The following is a 22,473-nucleotide window of genomic DNA, read 5'->3' as shown; positions in this document are numbered from 1 at the left end:
AGCTGTCATCATGACTTGTCGTTTCAGCTGTCATTATGACTTGTCGTTTCAGCTATCTTCATGACTTGTCGTTTCAGCTGTCATCATGACTTGTCGTTTCAGCTATCTTCATGACTTGTCGTTTCAGCTGTCATTATGACTTGTCGTTTCAGCTGTCATTATGACTTGTCGTTTCAGCTATCTTCATGACTTGTCGTTTCAGCTGTCATCATGACTTGTCGTTTCAGCTGTCATCATGACTTGTCGTTTCAGCTGTCATTATGTTTCAGCTGTGATTATGACTTGTCGTTTCAGCTGTCATTATGACTTGTCGTTTCAGCTATCTTCATGACTTGTCGTTTCAGCTGTCATCATGACTTGTCGTTTCAGCTGTGTTTCAGCTGTGATTATGACTTGTCGTTTCAGCTGTGATTATGACTTGTCGTTTCAGCTGTGATTATGACTTGTCGTTTAAGCTGTCATTATGTTTCAGCTGTGATTATGACTTGTCGTTTCAGCTGTCATCATGACTTGTCGTTTCAGCTGTCATTATGACTTGTCGTTTCAGCTGACTTGTCGTTTCAGCTGTCATCATGACTTGTCGTTTCAGCTGTTATTATGACTTGTCGTTTCAGCTATCTTCATGACTTGTCGTTTCAGCTGTGATTATGACTTGTCGTTTCAGCTGTCATCATGTTTCAGCTGTGATTATGACTTGTTTCAGCTGTCATCATGACTTGTCGTTTAAGCTGTCATTATGACTTGTCGTTTCAGCTGTCTTTATGACTTGTCGTTTCAGCTGTCTTTATGATTTGTCGTTTCAGCTGTCATTATGACTTGTCGTTTCAGCTGTCTTTATGACTTGTCGTTTCAGCTGTTATTATTATGACTTGTCGTTTCAGCTGTCTTTATGACTTGTCGTTTCAGCTGTCATTATGACTTGTCGTTTCAGCTGTCATTATGTTTCAGCTGTGGTTATGACTTGTCGTTTCAGCTGTCATTATGACTTGTCGTTTCAGCTGTCATTATGTCCTGTCGTTTCAGCTGTAATTATGTCTTGTCGTTTCAGCTGTCATTATGTCTTGTCGTTTCAGCTGACTTTATTACTTGTCGTTTCAGCTGTCTTTATGACTTGTCGTTTCAGCTGTCATTATGTCTTGTTGTTCCAGCTGTCTTTATGACTTGTCGTTTCAGCTGTCTTTATGACTTGTCGTTTCAGCTGTCATTATGACTTGTCGTTTCAGCTGTCTTTATGACTTGTCGTTTCAGCTGTCTTTATGACTTGTCGTTCCAGCTGTCTTTATGACTTGTCGTTTCAGCTGTCTTTATGACTTGTCGTTTCAGCTGTCATTATGTCTTGTTGTTCCAGCTGTCTTTATGACTTGTCGTTTCAGCTGTCTTTATGACTTGTCGTTTCAGCTGTCATTATGACTTGTCGTTTCAGCTGTCTTTATGACTTGTCGTTTCAGCTGTCTTTATGACTTGTCGTTCCAGCTGTCTTTATGACTTGTCGTTTCAGCTGTCTTTATGACTTGTCGTTTCAGCTGTCATTATGACTTGTCGTTTCAGCTGTCTTTATGACTTGTCGTTTCAGCTGTCATTATGACTTGTCGTTTCAGCTGTCTTTATGACTTGTCGTTTCAGCTGTCATTATGACTTGTCGTTTCAGCTGTCTTTATGACTTGTCGTTTCAGCTGTCTTTATGACAGGGACTTTTTTTAAATGTTACCAACTAACAAGCATAAATAACATATGTATAGTTTCTTAAGAAGACATGACAAATGTATAGAGGTCTGTATGTACTTTTTATTTATTTTGTTTATTCCATTATTTCAATTCAAATTTCACGTTTCAGAAATGCACCAATAATATTTCATGCAACCTTAAAGATATTGAAATATTTAATAAAGGGGGTTTCACCATTAAACGGCTGTATTCTCATGTTTACAATTTATTTAGGTAACAAAACACAACTATACTATACTATGTGCATTGAAATAAGATGAGTATATTTTGTACATGCTCTTGTTGAAAAATGAAAAATTTGATATTTGGGATTTTTTTTTATTGAAACTGTAACTATTCCATAGCGTGTCTGCTACCCCGTGCATCCAGCATTATTTACTGAAATACACGATACAATATGTAACTGAAATACACGATACAATATGTAACTGAAATACACGGTACAATATGTAACTGAAATACACGGTACAATATGTGTTACAGGTCAAATATAACAACAACGAAATTGCCTGCCATTCTTTTATTGGGCCTTCCCGTGAACAGCTATAGCATGAAACCCCTGGAAAAAAATACACAAATAGCTGGATAGTACTAAGACATGGTGATATGTTACGTAACATGTACGTTTTAATTTACTGTATACATGTCAAGTCCAATTCCGCGAATGAAAGTAATTGAAACGTAAATTATAATATTTACCTTCCAAAACCCCGTCGGTCTGGCAAAGTGCTTCATTCTGTACGCATTTTGTACTATCATGCGGGCATACGTAAACGGACCCCAGAGGATACGTCCGTATATACGACGGTCCTGGCTATAGTGCGCCGGACACGCTGTGTAAAAGGGTTTTTATTATTTCACTTCCATACTCCACTCACCATTACATGCTTTTTCACAACTCTTTACACCCTAATTTACATACAGGACGAAAACAACACCAAATATGGACGATGACACCACCATCCTGGCACGACACGTGTAACAGGAACTTCCCAACATTGTTGACTGACACGTACTGACACAGACAATGATAAGACATTTTACTAAGTTAATAGTAATTGAACTACCTGTCACATATTCCCCCTGCCTGGAAAATGTCGTCCCGGCATCTCATCTTTATATTCTGCCCTCCTGAAAACAAACCAAATTCCCAAACATGAAACACCTGTAAACAAATAAACAACCCCATTAGTCATTAAGGTCACATTACATACCCATAACTTAACTTGTGATGATTCAGGATCTGTAATACAATTTCAAATTACACTTATTGAACACCTGAAAGTAATACCAACTAACAATTACATCTGAGTTCTATGTACATTTTCAACAGCACCCAATCATCCCCACAATTTGTTGCATTACATACTGGTCAAACCTTTGTGGCATTCTCCTGTTACGGGATGATCTCCGCAACGGTGGTGTTGGTTCTACAAGTGGCTCCTCGGCAGCAGCAGCATCGGGCAGACCGGGGGAAGAAACCAACCCTCTTTGTGGTGAATTACCATTGTCCCCACCAATACCACTACCACTACCACCAATGACCTCAGAGATCGTATCCCCATTGTCACTACCAATACCACTACCACCAATTACCTCAGAGATCGTATCCCCATTGTCATTACCAATACCACTACCACTACCACCAATTACCTCAGAGATCGTATCCCCATTGTCACTACCAATACCACCCACTGCATCAGAGATATCTGCATTCTGCCTGGATATATCTACATATAACCCTTCTAGATCTGGGTTTACCTAGAGTATGCCTGCTTGGACAATCCCAACATATGGCAATAACAGATTCCTATGTAAGGTCCTTACTCGACCCTTACCATGTTCCAGTCTCACTCAATACACTGGGGTGTCAGTGTAGGGTTTGGATAAGCTCTTGTAAGGAATTCTTTCCCATTTATCCGCTATCTTTTTCTTGCCTTTCAGGTTAACATTCCTGACTAACACCCTATCATCTGGCTGCAGAACTGAAATACACGGGACAATATGTAACTGAAACACACGGGACAATATGTAACTGAAACACACGGTACAATATGTAATTGAAATACACGGTACAATATGTAACTGAAACACACGGTACAATATGTAACTGAAATACACGATACAATATGTAACTGAAACACACGGTACAATATGTAACTGAAATACACGATACAATATGTAACTGAAACACACGGTACAATATGTAACTGAAATACACGATACAATATGTAACTGAAATACACGGTACAATATGTAAACTGAAATACACGGTACAATATGTAAACTGAAATACACAGTACAATATTTAACTGAAATACACAGTACAATACGTAACTGAAATACACGGTACAATATGTAACTGAAACACACGGTACAATATGTAACTGAAATACACGATACAATATGTAACTGAAACACACGGTACAATATGCACTGAAATACACGGTACATTATGTAACTGAAATACACAGTACAATATGTAACTGAAACACACGGTACAATATGTAACTGAAACACACGGTACAATATGTAACTGAAATACACGGTACAACACGGTACAATATGTAACTGAAACACACGGTACAATATGTAACTGAAATACACGGTACAATATGTAATTGAAATACACGGTACAATATGTAACTGAAATACACGGTACATTATGTAACTGAAATACACGGTACAATATGTAACTGAAATACACGGTACAATATGTAACTGAAACACACGGTACAATATGTTACTGAAACACACGGTACAATATGTAAACTGAAATACAGGGTACAATATGTAACTGAACTACACGGTACAATATGTAACTGAAATACACGGTACAAAATATAACTGAAATACACGGTACAAAATATAACTGAAATACACGGTACAATATTACACAAGGAGCTTCTAGAAAAAGGCGGTACCAATATTTAACTTTAAAAATCCAATATTGACGTCTGTCTACTATTTTGTACATTTGACCAGTTCTACAAAATACAGCGTATATACATGAGTATTGAACGAAGGGAGGTAACTCCTATATCAACAATATCAAACTCGATCAAATGAAAGAAAAAATCCAGATAAATGAATATTAATACAGATGTAAATGAGAGAGCTGCTAAACAGTGAAGATAAAGTTAAGTTTATATAACATAGACTATAACACGGGTTTCATACCGTACATTTTGACACGTTTCAGACCGTGAGGGACTATATGTTCAATTCATCATTCATATTACGACATCACCATGGTTTCAGATTGGCCATGTCAATGAAACATGCTCCGACAGGGGGACATATATGTGCCTTACTTTTAGTTATAAAATACAACTGGTAAAAATTTACCAATGCAAATGGTGTCAGTTGTACCTATGTACAGTCAATCCTGATGTAAATGCCACAAATTGGAGCAGATTTGATTACATTGGGGCCTAAACACAGTGAGGTTTATATACAGGTACTTGTTACATACGAGTGGCCCCTACATAAATATTCATCCTATGAATTGTAAGCTGACTTCCTGAAACCTACCGGTTTATTCCCACCTAGCCCACATTTGAAAATATCACAGGTACAGGTAGCTTTCACACCTTTTTTATCTGAGGGTTATAGTTTGTCTCAATTAATTAACCACACCTAGAAGTAACCCCAACATCGCACTGAAGCATCCAAGCTTGTGTATATTAAAGAATTGTCTTTGTTTTCATGAACAGTTTTATACCTTATTAGTTAATTATAGAACAGTAAATAGAATGTGGGCTAAGTGGGAATACAGGAACCTACCCACATACAGAATGGACATCAATGTCAACAGAAAATATTCCGTTAAAAACATAAGATATTTATACATTAGAAATAGTGATAACAAGCATGTTGTGTTCTGATACAGCATTCCATACCTTCACCAGCTTTTACGCTGTAATGTTTATAAAGATTTTGCTGATTGATGTTAATTTGACAAACAGAAAGGTATATAATTAGATAATGTTATGTTGATGGAACAATGAAATGAAGTAATGTGACAATCTGACGATACATCATCGAGGTTTAACAATGTGTTGTGGTTATTTGTAAATGTGTGAGGTCTGATCAAAATCCTTTGAGGAATTATGCCGCCAGACCGCTGATAAAAAAAATCTAAAAATGGTAACAGTGACCTTGACCCTTCAACTCTGACACTCAAAGTTGTCAAGCATAATTTGTTGCTTTAAAAATGTGTGAATTTTGATGAGAACCCTCAAGAAATGGAGCCGCTTAAGCGCTGACAATTATTTTCTAAAAATAGTAACAGTGACCATGGACCAAACAATCCTTAAAAAAATCAAATATATCAGAGATAATTTGATGCTTTATAAATGTGTACATTTCACTAAGTAACCCTCAACGAATGAAGTCACCAGAGCGCTGACAATTGTCTCAAACGAAGGGATCGACAAACCTCCAGAAATACTATAGCTCCCAGCTGACTGTGACTAGAGCGTCAAGTCACTTTATAATCCAGTACCCATCTCCACGCTGTGATTAGATCGTCAAGTCACCATCTCCCAGCTGACTGTGAAAAGATCGTCAAGTCACCATCTCCGAGCTAACTGTGACTAGATCGTCAAGTCACTTTATAATCCTGTCACCATCTCCACGCTGTGACAAGATCGTCAAGTCACCATCTCCAAGCAAACTGTGACCAGATCGTCAAGTCACTTTATAATCCTGTCACCATCTCCAAGCTGTGATTAAATCGTCAAGTCACCATCTCCCAGCTGACTGTGAAAAGATCGTCAAGTCACCATCTCCGAGCTAACTGTGACTAGATCGTCAAGTCAGTTTATAATCCTGTCACCATCTCCACGCTGTGACAAGATCGTCAAGTCACCATCTCCAAGCAAACTGTGACCAGATCGTCAAGTCACCATCTCCGAGCTAACTGTGACATGATCGTCAAATCACCATCTCCAAGCTAACTGTGACTAGATCGTCAAGTCACATAAAGTCTTGTCACCATCTCCACGCTGTGACTAGATCGTCAAATCACCATCTCCAAGCTAACTGTGACCAGATCGTCAAGTCACCATCTCCAAGCTAACTGTGACATGATCGTCAAATCACCATCTCCGAGCTAACTGTGACTAGATCGTCAAACATCTCCAAGCTAACTGTGACCAGATCGTCAAGTCACCATCTCCAAGCTAACTGTGACATGATCGTCAAATCACCATCTCCGAGCGAACTGTGACTGGATCGTCAAGTCACCATCTCCAAGCTAACTGTGACTAGATCGTCAAGTCACCATCTCCAAGCTAACTGTGACTAGATCGTCAAGTCACCATCTCCAAGCTAACTGTGACATGATCGTCAAATCACCATCTCCGAGCTAACTGTGACATGATCGTCAAGTCACCATCTCCAAGCTAACTGTGACTAGATCGTCAAGTCACCATCTCCAAGCTAACTGTGACTAGGTCGTCAAATCACCATCTCCCTGCTAACTGTGATTAGATCGCCAAGTCATTTCATAATCCAGTTACCACCTCCCTGGTAACCATGACGATATTATCCAGTCACCACCTCCCTGGTAACCATGACGATATAATCCAGTCACCATCTCCCAGGTAACCATGACGATATCATCCAATTACTGTCTCCCTGGTAACTTTGACTATATGATTTAGTCACCGTCTCCCAGGTACCCAAGACTTAATCATCCTGCCACGATATCTGAAGTAACTGGTCCTGAAACAGCACTGATTAAAGAATAAATTCAGTCATCGTCTGCCAGTTGTGACCAGAAAACTCAATCACCATCTAACTGTTATGACAAGAATCTGCAATTTCTATCTCGCAGCAGTAAGACGAACATCAGGTCACAGTTTCTCCTATCTAACTAGAAATCCAGTGTCCCATCTAGTTGTGACAAGTTTATCTGTGTCAATAATGAATTGAAAATAGATCTAAGGGAGAGTACTCGCGACTAATCAGTCAGTTCAGTACACGATATAGAGAAAACTCCATATGATCGTCATTGAATTATTTTAATGTGCCAAAAACCATTCGTCAACGAAAAACATTGTAAGCATCCTATTTTTAAAAATCACAAATTTGTTACATTTAATTCAAAATACGAGAGTCCGTGTTTTATATAATTAGATATCTTTCAACCGGGCAATGAATAAGTCAGTGTAGCTTGAACTTCATTTTGGATTTCAAACGCGGAAATGTGCCTGGCGAAAAGCACATGAAAAACACCACAACGTCAGCACCACATCAGCATCACCTCAAATGCTGGTCGGGTGGCGAAATGGTAACGCACTCGCCTTTCACGTAGACGTCCGGGGTTCGATTTCCGACGTGAAAAGGCATGAGGTTACCTGCCAGATCACGTGAGTTATTTTTGGATACTCCGGATTTCTCATGCCGTAACACCCTTGCGCTCTTCCATCCGAGCCATTAAGAATGATAAATATAACTTGGAAACTACGTAATTGTTGTAAAGTTTAATTTCAATACTCATCTCAACACCACAATCTACCAGTACTGTTGATAGAGACTTTGTGAAGTCAATAACTTTAATGAAAATATGGTATATAATAACATGTAAAATGGCTGTACGAACGTTCAAAATTGGGACCTGTATCATTTCACTGGAGATTTACTTAGGACCTACCTCATTTCACTGGAGATTTACTCAGGACCTACCTCATTTCACTGGATATTTACTCAGGACCTGCCTCATTTCACTGGAGATTTACTCAGGAAATGCCTCATTTCACTGGAGATTTACTCAGGAAATGCCTCATTTCACTGGAGATTTACTCAGGAAATGCCTCATTTCACTGGAGATTTACTCAGGAAATGCCTCATTTCACTGGAGATTTACTTAGGACCAGCCTCATTTCAATGGAGATTTACTTATGACCTGTCTCATTTCAATGGAGATTTACTTATGACCTGTCTCATTTCACGGGAGATTTACTTAGGACCAGCCTCAACCACTGGAGATTTACGTAGCACCTGCCTCATTTCACTGGAGGTTTACTTAGGACCTGCCTCATTTCTTATCATTCCTATCAGGGTTAACACTGTAAATCTCAATATTATACAACATTACTTTTAGACGTAGATATACGATAAAGTTATTCATATTAAGATTATGAAAAATTTAAAACTAAAATAATTCCGACTGGTGTTGGTTTTTACAAGGAAAACTACGGTAGGTAGATATATATCTACATCTAAGTCTCCATCTAGAATTATGACCTTATCAAGCATGAAGGTAGATGGTTAATCGGTTTTAATTGACAGCCACCCCCCTCCCCTTTAGTTCACAAAATCATCAGACGTTACGTTTAAAAAAGATATTCTGTTCATCACGTAATAGTAACTATTAGAATCTAGTCCTAAGATTGGTATTTTTTTTTTTGAAATAACAAAATATCATGTATATGATGTATGTAGATATATATATATAAAAGGACTACGCTCGAAAAAAAATATATAGTGGACTATAAATACCTGTGAAATATGTCAGGATGGCCGAGCGGTCTAAGGCGCCAGACTCAAGATTATACTTCTTGGCAAATGCAGGGTGAGTGTTCTGGTCCACATATGTGGGCGTGGGTTCGAATCCCACTTCTGACAAAATATTTTGCTTTTACCTTGAACAGAAAGGAAAATGCACAAAGGTGTCAAAATCGATCATTTTGTGACACCAATTATGATTAGTATTGTTGTTTTGAAGATATAGGCCGATGTCAAGCGAACAAAAATTTAAACGTAGGTTTTTTCTATAACAAAATAAAATAAAGGTTAATCGGTGAGATGACTTACTGTATTTCAGATCATTATACTTCTTAACCAGAGTATATGCATTTGGTTCCTATGACAGGCAAATGTTAACTATTTAAAACGGGCGCGAGACAAGCCTAAGATAACAATGCTTCACATTATACAAACCGGTCCTGCAGGATTTATGGAAATTTATGCTGGCTTGTTTTTAATTCTGTTTCTGATTTTTTTTAATCCTGTAAACTTTAATTACTTCGTTTATCTCGCCTGTTATTTTAACATATTGTCAGCATGTATATTAAAGAATGACCTCAGATATTTATTTCGGAGTGTTTTTCTTCTGTGAGTTGGCCGGGTACATGTCAACTTCCGGCTGCGCTAAGTTGACGTCATTACCTGCGCAGAGCATAAGGGGCGTCAAATCCGCCATATTGAATACACTGACGGGAGAGGAGACGAAAGGGAGGCTGAAATTCCAACCAATATCAGCGCCATCCTTCATATTACCCTAATACTGATACCTGACGGGAATTCTTAACTTCATAATAGAACAGCCGACGGGCTGATTTTGTATCAATAGTCAGCCAAGGCGCTAAACATTTCTAATATATATAGCTTCCGTCAACTTCCGGCAGAACAAAAATGGGTACCAAGGATGACGAATATGATTATCTTTTCAAAGGTAGGCAGTTCACGGAGGAATTATCAATAGATAACTCTTCAGGGCATGTACATTTTTTCGTCACTTAAAATAATTTGGCGAGACAGTGAAAAAACAGTTTACATACCTTCCTTTTGATCACTTATTCACTGAAATGTCAAACGAGGAAGCAGTGTCATTGACATTTTTGACAGCTGAATGTTTCCGACATTTTAAGACTTGAGACTTGCATACCTGTCTATAAACAGTTGAGTTCTTGTCAAAAGTCAAGTATAAGATGTTCGTTGAATAAATTTGTTTCTAACGGGCATCTTTAACAAGAACATACATGTTTTGATATTTTTTATTTTACATTAGAAATCAATACCTCAAAATTTCACTGCGAAGTTGTACATTGAGTGAATTATAATTATGACAATGTTTCCATATGTTTAGTATTTTATCGTACTATAGATACGCAACTCTTTCCTGATATTTGCGGCCATCGTCCGACATAAACATGTTATGACACACCCCTTCAGTTCTGTCTTTCATGGCTGACATATCCAGCTCATCGTGTTAATGTCGACCATAGTCTGTAGATTTCTGTTCCTAAACTGTTGATTTAGCCATTCATCTCGCATTATTTGTTGTTTGTTTATATAGAACAGTTTTGAGTTGACATGGGGCCCCTGTTAGGCCTGCTGTGTGTCATTATGGTGCACTTTGACTCGTACCAGGCACAGAAGACACCCAGACCTAGCTGGCAAATACAGATTCATTTTAACAACCAGTAAACCTGCAATGCTGGTCTTATAGCTGAAAAGCATTTCCAAACCTCCATTAGCATATATGGTGGAATTAAAATTATTTTTGACTTAGATATTGTGATTCCTGGACCCATACTTTTCCTGTGGGACTCCTTTAAATATTTAGTCTACATTATATGTTAGTATAGGGGCTCCTCAAAATTTTGGAATAGAGTGTCCTGGTTCTCCTTAAACCCTTCAAAACTTACTGTCACTGTTTGCTAGGTAGTGTAAATGAATAGATGATTAGATGAAAGTTTTAAGGTCTGATTTCCTAGTTGATAGGAGTCCCAGATCCTTGGTTTCTAAGGGTATTGTGATGATGGTTGGAACTGTTCTTATGTACTATTTTCTATTACCAACTCATGTTCATTAAATAAGATGAATTAGTGTATAGGTTAACAGCAAGGAATTCTCAAACCTGTGTAGTGATTTTTTTTATTCATTTTTTTGTTTGTTTTATTTTTGTGGATTTCTTGGTCTGGACTTTTTATTTCATTATTCTCCCAGGATTTGTCAAAGCAGAGATGATTGAATGTTATTGGTTATATATGCAGTGTAATAACAAACTTGTTATTGATGACTCAGGTTCAGCTATAACTTTAAGCGATACTAAGGATGACTCCGGTTCACCTACAACTTTAAGTGGTACTAAACCAGTTATTTCCATGAATTAATCTAGATTATAGGGAATATTCTACCCATTGTGGAAAAAGGGGAATTTTTTTATCAGGTTTTTAGATGATTTTGAGAATGGAAGAATTTCAGACCGTCCTTTTGGTCTCCAGTTCAAATGACGGATATGGTAAAACTGTATGACATACATGATGATTACATGGATAAGATATCAAAATGTTGAGGTTACATTGATGCCTCTTTTTCTTGACAGCATGCTATGTGATAATATATTAAACAGCTCTGTTTTGGAGAAAGTTTTTTCTATTTCGGGGAAATTTTAAATGTTTTCAGTATATTTTCTTAATGAGGAATTTGTTTATATTTGGAGGGAAAAACATAGCACTGAGCATACTACCTTTTTTGGCAGTAAAATTTGTCTAGATGGATCCCTGATTTGTAATATTTATTATTGCTATTCAGTGTTATGATGAGTCTATTATTGTACACATCTATGCTAGACAGCAATGAAGACAAATGTGGAGAGAAAAACAATGAAAATGGCACTAGACTTGTGGGAGCATTCCTATCATCTAATTCATAAGGTTTAGTTTGTCTATTTAGTGAAATAATTACCCAACATGTTTTGAAGTAGTAACCTCGGAAGTATGTAATTAAAAGCAAACAAGGAATTAAGATTTTACTGGTATGTAATGAACTCAACTGCTCTTTGTCTCATTTGTGTGTTTAATAAACTTTTACCCTCCAATTACTACCATTATGATTGTCCTTCTTTGACCACGATGTAATAACTTGAAAGAGGTTTTCGTGGATAAAGTTTTCCGTAGTTTGGACACATGTACTTAGGTAGAGCATCTGTATGTTAGTCTTGTTTTTAGTGAAATACCCAATATTATATAATGAGAAGTAGCCTTGTTTTGTAAACAGTTTACAGCTTATGTTTTATAAAGTTATACATGTGTATCTTGCAAATGTTACGGTCAGAGAGTTATACACATGTTCTAGTCTAACGACGTCGGCAGCCTTGGCTAGTTTCCTGTATATCCGTACTAGGTCTGGTGGTAACCGACGTTGTAGTGAAACATACTTCCAAACAACACACCACCACTCACACTAAGTAATTAACACCGCTTAATATACACGGCTGTTAAGTTTATTGTTTATTACTTGTCAAGCTTCTAAATATTGTTTTTCAAATTCAAATTTTAATGAATTTGATCTACCTTTAAAAGTTTAACAAGATCAGCAAAAAATTAAACAATAAGAATCTTGTCCCTTCACAACAAAAATAAAATGGCTTAAGAACTATTATTAAAACAAAAATTGGTAGCCTTTAAACCAGTTTAAAGCGAGAAAAACTTAATTGATATTCATATACCTGCTTTGGCAGTACATATATTAAAATTGGAAGGATATAAAGATTAGCATGGCCCCTGAGCAAGGAGCATGCAAATTTGTGAAGCATTCCATATTTTTCAATACTAGATGTGTGAAATGTGTTTGATGTATGTGTATATGAACTACCGTAAAAATGTAAATCACTTTGTTGTTGATATTGCAAATTAATTTTTTAATGTGTTGAATTATATAAAATGTGAATTAAAAATGAAAAATTGAAAAAAAAATACTATTTGGAACCAAATAAAATATCTGTACCTAATTATGGAATATTTAACTGTACCAATTAAAACAAATGAGGATTTTCATTGGCTAATTAATGTAGAACACCAAAGGAATATATTGGAGTTGTATCTTATGATGAAGATGTTAAGTGTTTAATTTACTGTTTAAAAGTTTAAGAAAACTACAGAAATACACAGATACATCAATCAAAACATGAAGGTATTGTTCTACCCAGTTGTAACACGAAATATGTATGGTCTTTCCCAAATGTAGGTAATATCTATTTTTATCTCGTGAAGTAACTAGAATGAGTCATACTTTGTATGTTTGTAAACAAATGATGACATGGCCACATAACCATATCATGTATGATAGTGTCAGCCAAATTTAGACATTATTTGTTTGAAATACTATAAAACATGGACTTCAGGACTCTGTCAGCATTAGGTGGACAACTGTCTAGTGTAGACTTAGATTATCGACTTCTCTATGCTGAAAATTATTTCTTATTTTAAAAAAGTGTTGTGCTATTTTACCTATTACGAGTAATTTCCCAAATTTTGAGAACTTTTTTAAATTATATTTACTAAAGTTTAATATTCAGTTGACAACTCAGAAAAATAGATATTGTCATGATGTCTTGTATGAACTCTCGCTGCACTGCCTGTGGCCATAGGTTTGGGTCTAGCTTCAGGAAAGGCCACGTGTATGCAGATGATGACTATCACTACATGTGTAAAGGTGTGTAAGGCTATTTCATAAAGGATTATTTTGTTTTGTTTACTTTATGGCTGGACAGTGTTAAAGATGCATTGGTTGGCTGGGTCCATGGTGGTAATTATTGATGTAGATTTTCTTCAGCATATTTTCATGCATGTTCCTGTAAATTACTTGTAATCTTTAAAGTATGTTCATTGTTGATTTTTTTCAGTGGTGCTTATAGGAGACTCCGGAGTAGGGAAAAGTAACCTGTTGTCCAGATTCACTAGGAATGAGTTCAACTTAGAAAGTAAAAGCACCATTGGTGTGGAGTTTGCTACAAGGTATGTATTACCTACTGGTACTTGGTAAACAGTCTAGATTGATAATAACAGTTCTGTTTTTTGTTTTCAGTTTTGTTTGCACCATTAGTCAAATATAGGGTAATGTTAGGGGGTCTGTCTTTCTTGTTAAAACTACGGCTGTAGTGAATGTCTATTTTGTTAAAACTACAGCTGTAATGAATGTCTGTCTTTCTTGTTAAAACTACAGCTGTAATGAAAGATAAATTATATATACAGTATAATGGTTATGTCAGGGTATGTCTTTCGTGTTAAAACTACAGCTGTGATGAATGTCTGTCTTTCTTGTTAAAATTACAGCAACGAAAGATAAAATTTGAATATAGTATGATGGGTTTATGTTGCTACACACTTTCACCAATGGAAAATATCATTTTGATTCCTGTCATGTTTTTATTATTGAAGTTCAAGAACTAAAATTACTCTTTCTAGATAATTACTATTTCTGTATTTGCCATGCAATCTTATAAAAATAAGAGATTGGTGTTATACTGCAGCATTGACACTGCTGATAGAGGGACATTTAGACTGCTGACTTAGGTAAAAATCAGAAAAACCCTGCAGATCTCCCATTTTGTCTCAAAATGTAATATTCATTGGTAAAAAGGTATTATATTATGCAATGTTGTCTGGTTAGACCTATAAAGAAATGAAATACACTCTATAAACTGTCAGGGCATCTGTCCAGCTGGACAAACCTGGCACATTTAAGGATTTGTTTTGGCTCTATATAACATGATAACACCTGCTACATGACAGTCATTGTACTGTTTTAGTCCCCTGCTGGTGAAACTGGAGGGGACTATAGTGCTTGTCTGTCTGTCCGCCCTTTTGTTTATTGGAATGTTGGGTCTCCAGACAACTGAGAAAAAGATTTGAATAAAACTTAGATTTAAAGTTATCAGATAATACAGAGTGGGATTGAGTTTGGGGTCAAAGGTCAAGTACAAAGGTCACTTGCTAAAGATAGGTATTTTTCATCAGATTTTGGTTTCCAGATGATAACTTCAGAATGGATTTAGCTTATGAAGTAATATAGGGTTAGATTGAATTTGGGGTCAAAAGGTCAACTAAGAATGTCACTTACTAAAAATAGACCTTTATCTTCATATTTTGGCTTCCAGATAACTTGTGATAGGGTTGATCAATTGTATTGAAACTTAATGCAATTTAAAATTGTTAGAAAATATATAAGTTGGGATTGATTAGGGATCAAAAAGTTCTACTGTGAAGGTCACAGTAGACAATAGACATTTGTCATCTTTTTTAGGGCCCCGCATCAAAGATGCAGAAAGCAGAGTTTGTCAGAGTAACACTAGTAGACAACTGACCAATGTTTAAGGTCACTGTGTCAAAAGGTGTTGGTCAAATTTTATATCATGTGTATACTAACAATGTAACTAGAGTGGTTAAATTTAGTCTGAAAGGCCGGACACAAATCCAGGTCCTTTTTGACATGTCCGTGTTTTAGTTTATTTTCCAGATAATCACTTGTATTATGGATGACAAACATGATGAAAACTTCATATAGTATTAAGCATATGAGAATGCATTTAAAGCTTTTTCCTTGTTATTTTCTGGTTTTTGTATCCTTCCTGTCAAGACACAGGTTTTTGGAAGGAAGACTTTCAATTGCTAAAATGAGACATCTGTTCATTGCTATCAAGGTCTATGTTGCTTATAATAACGGCAGGGGAAGAGTGTTGGATGCAACACTAACTGTATGATTGTTTATAACCAGCTAAGCACTAGGTCAGTCTCCTCATGAAAGTCATGCATATCATATTAAATGTTCTAAATATTTCCAGGAGTATACAAGTGGATGGAAAGACAATTAAGGCACAGATCTGGGACACAGCTGGTCAAGAGCGTTATAGAGCCATCACTAGTGCGTAAGTATACCTTGAGGGCTGTTTTTATATATTTAAGATCTATTCTCTTTTCTGGGAAGACACTATGTCAAAGTGAATTATGTACAAAGTTGATACCATCAGCTTACTGAAAGGTTTGTCAAGTAAAAGCTGTCTAAAATTATGTGTTTTTAGTCAGTACTCTCAATGTTAGAAAGCCTTAAAACCATTTGAAACCAGACTTAGCTTGGTCCAATAAAAATGATGTCATATTTTAGGTATTATCGTGGAGCTGTGGGGGCGTTACTAGTCTATGATATAGCTAAACACCTGACATATGAGAATGTGGAGCGCTGGCTGAAGGAGCTGCGAGACCATGCTGATAACAATATCGTCATCATGCTGGTGGGCAACAAAAGTGATTTGCGTCATCTACGAGCTGTACCTACAGATGAGGCCAAAGCCTTTGCAGGTAATGTAAAAAAGAATTTTAAGTTGAATGGTTCTATATCCTGCCAGGAGATATCCATTCTGGATTGTTATAGGCTGTAGTTTTATGTCTCATGATAAGTTAGTGAAGGGGGAATATTGTGTTGCTTTTTCTGTAACATTTTGATATGAAGTTTTGTAGTTAGAGATGTGTTGTTTAAGATTAATCAAGTCCAGCTTACCAAACTTGGTATATAGCTACTTCACATAGCGGACACTTCATCAGTCATTTCAAAATTATATGGTCCAGCAACTGGAAATTATTGAGACAGAGCTGAATTTTGAAAAAAATAGTTTAGCTCAGTTAATCAAAACTTTGAACAAATTTACTTTATAGTATAGACATCTGATCCCACCAAATGGGATAGGAACTTTTTTTGTATATTTCTAGAACAAAAACCTGAGATTTATTTTATAGTCCTATTAAAGCGTGTTCTGTAATGTATGAGACAAGTTTTGATCTCCTCTAAAAGAGTTGTATTTACGGGTTTAATGTCAGATTGGAGTTCATTTTCAGAATTGAAGAATCAAAAAACGTTTCATTTCTAATTACAGAAAAGAATAACCTGTCTTTCATTGAAACATCAGCGCTGGATTCTACTAATGTAGAAACGGCATTCCAAAATATATTAACAGGTAAGTAAAATAGGTTTTATCTTTCTTACAATACAGTAATTGTATCTGAATAATCGTAACAATTTTATTATATTGGTAGGTATTGACTTTAGTCCCCGTGGACCTGACATATAATGATTGCCTGTCCTGTATTGAGGATAGTCAGATGTCACTATGGATAATGAAAGGGAGACAACTCAAAGTGATTACCAATATATTCTCAGTACCCATATCAAAAACACCACTTGCTGAATCCATGTTATTTTTTCTGTTTACAGAGATTTACAAAATAGTATCTATGAAACAGATACGAGACAGTAATGATGATGATAACTCTCCCAGTAGCAATGTACAGACAATACAGGTGGCGCCTACAGACAATTCTATGCCTCGCCCACAAAAGTGTTGTAATGTCTGAGGCAGTCCACAACGCGTGGTTCTATGGCCATAAGGAGGGCACCGAACATTCACTTAACTTTCCAATCGAGAGGAGGATATTTGGAGGAGTCCAAGTTCAGATCGGGAGGGGACCGCAGTGTCTTTCTGGAAAAGGTTCCGATGAAATGTATCAGTTATCTGATACAGGAAACTTTCTGTGACAAGAACAAAAATTTTATTAAAACGGTGATATCAGAGAAAAGAGCTGTAGAGATGAAATGTTTAAAGTTTTTATATATAAAAGTGACATCAGTTTTTGGTAACAATTTAATTTCTGTAGAGGTGATGGAAGGGGGTTGAAATATCATCAGAACTTCAGACCTGATGATAGAAAACACAATTATCATGATTCCTCACAAAGTCATCAATATGAAATGATTGATTATTCCATGTGTGAATGTACAGCAATTCTGAAATTCGAATTTTCAGTTTCTGTACATGTATAAAATGAAGTATCATTATTTATTCATTTGGGAGGGGAGTGTTGAGACAGAGCTCTGAGGATTAAAAGACTCTGTCACTTTATGTGTGCAAGATTGATGGAAACATTTCCTCAGAAAATATCAAGGATTGATCTGTCATGAAATTTAATGAGGAACCTTTAACAATGTTCTGAAAGAATGAAATATGTGCGTGGAGAACTACTGTGATGAAATCTTTGTACCATGCCATATGTTATGTCTAGTGTCTGTCCTGCATACACCATGGTACTGCAACTTAGAAGGTGTTTAATGAACCATTTAGTTGTATAATGCCTTTGCCTTGTTACACAGTACTCCCAGAATATTTCATGCATTGTGAATGGTAAGTTTTACATGTGGAGAGTTTTAAGATAGCAGGAAGCTTCGTGAGTGTTTAAGAGAAACAAAGAAAAGGTTTGAAAAACTTGATATTAAAGTTTTGTACTTAAGGTTCAGTCAGAATAGCAGGGCTGTCTGTTTATGTATATGGTGTTTCTTGTTTTTTTTTATTCCTGGATTTAAATAACACCATATGCACTATGATATATTTAGAAAAATTGCAGAGTAGGAGCTGCATATCGTGACCGTCTGTTGGAAATAAGTAGGGAGATCTGTGTAACAAATAAAAGGTACTGACTACATTTCACAAGTCGCATGTTTCTATCTTCATTATTTTTTTATATAATTGTATGTAGCCATACTTACAGCTCACCAGTGTTATAAAGCCAATTAAACCTTTGCTATGAATGCCAACATGTAATAAGGTTTGAGAGAGAAAACTCGTGATTTCATATATGTTCATGTGTCCCATATTGTGGTATGCATGAGGTGGGTGATTGGGTTCTTGGGACCATAGTAGTGTAAATGTTTAATGATTATTGGAAACTGGGTCAAGAAAACCACTACATGGAGAAGAACAGGGGAGATCACATGACTTTGTACAGAGTGGAACAGAGGAGACCACATGACTTTGTACAGAGTGGAACAGGGGAGATCACATGACTTTGTACAGAGTGGAACGGGAGAGATCACATGACAATTGGCATTATTAGTGTGATCAGTTATCGTGTATTTAATCAGATAAGACAGAATAATTTCATGACTCGAAATCCTTGCTGATTAATTGAGCAAATCATGATATGACAGTAATGTTTATTTAGCAAATGCTAATAACCTAGGAACTTGTAGTGATTCCTTCTGTTATCAGTTTGTTGTGACATTATGGTGGCCTGCATGTCTGTTAGACGATGGGTAGGGGGCTATGGTGGCCTACAAGCTGTTAGACGGTGGGTAGGGGGCTATGGTGGCCTACAAGCTGTTAGTCGGTGGGTAGGCCTACAATCTGTTAGACGGTGGGTAGGGGGCTATGGTGGCCTACAAGCTGTTAGACGGTGGGTAGGGGGCTATGGTGGCCTACAAGCTGTTAGACGGTGGGTAGGCCTACAATCTGTTAGACGGTGGGTAGGGGGCTATGGTGGCCTACAAGCTGTTAGACGGTGGGTAGGGGGCTATGGTGGCCTACAATCTGTTGGACGATGGGTAGGTGGCTATGGTGGCCTACAAGCTGTTGGACGATGGGTAGGTGGCTATGGTGGCCTACAAGCTGTTAGACAGTGGGTAGGGGGCTATGGTGGCCTACAATCTGTTGGACGATGGGTAGGTGGCTATGGTGGCCTACAAGCTGTTAGACAGTGGGTAGGGGGCTATGGTGGCCTACAAGCTGTTAGAAGGTGGGTAGGTGGCTATGGTGGCCTACAAGCTTGTTCGACGGTGGGTAGGAGGCTATGGTGGCCTACAAGCTTGTTCGACAGTGGATAGGGGGCTATGGTGGCCTACAAGCTGTTCGACGGTGGGTAGGAGGCTATGGTGGCCTACAAGCTGTTAGACGGTGGGTAGGGGGCTATGGTTGCCTGCATGTCTGTGGTTATTCTCCGAGATCTCCAGATTTCCTCCACTACCCGACTTGGCATTTCCTTAAATGACCCTGACTGTACAATAAGCCAGCAAACCCTTCAGGTGAGTGGTATTTTACAGAGGAAGGATTTTTAGAGCTGTATTTCTGTTGTACGGATATTGTGTTAATCAGGTATAAATATGTATGTAAATCTGGTCTCCAAAAATATTCTTCTGTTAAATACACCTGATCTAATAGAATTAGTAACATACACTATTCCTCATCCACAGGGTTTGTTTAGGGGTACAACCTACCGCCTCATACAGAAATCTGTAAGCACATAATTGTTTTTTTTTGCACTTGTGAAATGTGGTTGGACTAATGTGCGAGTCCAAGACTCGTGTTGTTTTCCAGTAAGATGGACCATGTATAGATTATCATTATATATGGCTTCACACCATCCTGTATGAAGAAATTTTTATTTTTCCTGTGCTTTTTCTCAAGAGACTATGTTTAATCTATATGTACAGCTATGAAACATTATGAATTTTGTTGATAAACATTGAACAGATGTCATGATTGTATGCTTGTAAGTATGTAATTTGTACAAATGTATATCTTATCACCAGCTAAAGCAGTCTGTTTGTTGTTATTTTATAAACAGAAGATTTGAGGTCATTACAGTACTACTGTGACGAGAATGCTCTATAGTGTTGGACGTAAACTTGCATGAAAATTGGGCAATTATCTTCATTCTTACTTACACCTACTTGGTTTTTTTGTGTCGACAACGAAAATCGACATATAAGTATTACTCTGTCGGTGTTCCCATCGGCGGTGTCATTGTCCACACAAAAGCTTGATAACTTGAGTTCCCTTTGGCTTATCAAGCTCAAACTTCATAAAATGCCTACGCTCCAAAAGTGCTTGCATGGAATTGCCTTTCGGGTTCAAAGGCCATAGGTCAAGGTCACCATTACAATAAATAATTTTTTTTTTTGGCAATAATTTCAGTTCCCTATGGCCAATCTAAAGTGCTTTCTTATCAGAAATGCTTGCTTGGGATTGCTTTTCAGTTACCAAGGTCAAAGATCAAGGTCACCGTCAATATAAATAGGAATTTTTTTCCCTAGATAACTTCAGTTCCTTTTGACTTACATATGTTATCTGAAAGTTTCCTTGTCACATTTTAAACAAATGGACAATTTATATAAATTGGGGAAATACAATGAAGATCTATAGTTCCATAAAACTCATCCAGATTCCAGGGATTGATACACAGACAACATAGGATAGTTAACAGGTGTTCAGGGATTGATACACAGACAACTTAGGATAGTTAACAGGTGTTCAGGGATTGATACACAGACAACATAGGATAGTTAACAGGTGTTCAGGGACTGATACACAGACAACATAGGATAGTTAAGTGTTCAGGGATTGATACACAGACAACATAGGATAGTTAACAGGTGTTCAGGGATTGATACACAGACAACATAGGATAGTTAACAGGTGTTCAGGGATTGATACACAGACAACATAGGATAGTTAACAGGTGTTCAGGGATACTGATACACAGAGACAACATAGGATAGTTAACAGGTGTTCAGGGATTGATACACAGACAACATAGGATAGTTAACAGGTGTTCAGGGATTGATACACAGACAACATAGGATAGTTAACAGGTGTTCAGGGATTGATACACAGACAACATAGGATACTTAACAGGTGTTCAGGGAATGATACACAGACAACATAGGATAGTTAACAGGTGTTCAGGGATTGATACACAGACAACATAGGATAGTTAACAGGTGTTCAGGGATTGATACACAGACAACATAGGATAGTTAACAGGTGTTCAGGGACTGATACACAGACAACATAGGATAGTTAACAGGTGTTCAGGGATTGATACACAGACAACATAGGATAGTTAACAGGTGTTCAGGGATTGATACACAGACAACATAGGATAGTTAACAGGTGTTCAGGGATTGATACACAGACAACATAGGATAGTTAACAGGTGTTCAGGGATTGATACACAGACAACATAGGATAGTTAACAGGTGTTCAGGGATTGATACACAGACAACATAGGATAGTTAACAGGTGTTCAGGGATTGATACACAGACAACATAGGATAGTTAACAGGTGTTCAGGGATTGATACACAGACAACATAGGATAGTTAACAGGTGTTCAGGGATTGATACACAGACAACATAGGATAGTTAACAGGTGTTCAGGGATTGATACACAGACAACATAGGATAGTTAACAGGTGTTCAGGGATTGATACACAGACAACATAGGATAGTTAACAGGTGTTCAGGGATTGATACACAGACAACATAGGATAGTTAACAGGTGTTCAGGGATTGATACACAGACAACATAGGATAGTTAAGTGTTCAGGGATTGATACACAGACAACATAG

The 22,473-nt window shown here is 37.1% G+C and overlaps 2 protein-coding genes and 2 non-coding genes across 4 annotated transcripts; all 4 read left to right on the top strand.

Annotated features, from left to right (window-relative positions):
• The first annotated feature begins 9,245 nt into the window (after window positions 1-9,245).
• Window positions 9,246-9,360, top strand: Trnal-caa (transfer RNA leucine (anticodon CAA)). The gene is made up of 2 exons: window positions 9,246-9,283; window positions 9,315-9,360. It is a non-coding gene; the product is annotated as a tRNA-Leu (tRNA).
• Window positions 9,361-9,932: 572 nt separating this feature from the next.
• LOC132554825 (ras-related protein Rab-11A) lies at window positions 9,933-20,657 on the top strand. Its single transcript, XM_060219145.1, has 6 exons — window positions 9,933-10,189; window positions 14,147-14,258; window positions 16,085-16,168; window positions 16,405-16,598; window positions 17,171-17,251; window positions 17,509-20,657. The coding sequence occupies exons 1-6, from the start codon at window positions 10,150-10,152 to the stop codon at window positions 17,646-17,648; spliced, it is 651 nt and encodes a 216-aa protein (XP_060075128.1). The 5' UTR covers window positions 9,933-10,149; the 3' UTR covers window positions 17,649-20,657.
• On the top strand, window positions 12,971-13,068 carry LOC132554895 (U6 spliceosomal RNA). The gene has a single exon (XR_009554407.1). It is a non-coding gene; the product is annotated as a U6 spliceosomal RNA (small nuclear RNA).
• On the top strand, window positions 19,351-19,947 carry LOC132554843 (spidroin-1-like). The gene has a single exon (XM_060219166.1). The coding sequence runs from the start codon at window positions 19,351-19,353 to the stop codon at window positions 19,945-19,947; it is 597 nt and encodes a 198-aa protein (XP_060075149.1).
• Window positions 20,658-22,473: the final 1,816 nt, after the last annotated feature.

The sequence above is a fragment of the Ylistrum balloti genome, unplaced genomic scaffold (assembly GCF_031769215.1).
Source record: "Ylistrum balloti isolate Yb309-2 unplaced genomic scaffold, AGI_CSIRO_Ybal_v1 Utg370448, whole genome shotgun sequence".
In the NCBI taxonomy this organism is placed as follows: Eukaryota; Metazoa; Mollusca; class Bivalvia; order Pectinida; family Pectinidae; genus Ylistrum; species Ylistrum balloti.
This window is presented reverse-complemented; position numbering and strand designations above follow the sequence as displayed.

Coding starts and splice junctions, on each gene's coding strand:
- LOC132554843 (XM_060219166.1), top strand. CDS start 19,351: ATGGTGGCCTGCATGTCTGTTAGACGATGGGTAGGGGGCTATGGTGGC.
- LOC132554825 (XM_060219145.1), top strand. CDS start 10,150: ATGGGTACCAAGGATGACGAATATGATTATCTTTTCAAAG. Junction 10,190..14,146: donor ATATGATTATCTTTTCAAAG/GTAGGCAGTTCA, acceptor GATTTTTTTCAG/TGGTGCTTATAGGAGACTCC. Junction 16,599..17,170: donor TGAGGCCAAAGCCTTTGCAG/GTAATGTAAAAA, acceptor TTCTAATTACAG/AAAAGAATAACCTGTCTTTC.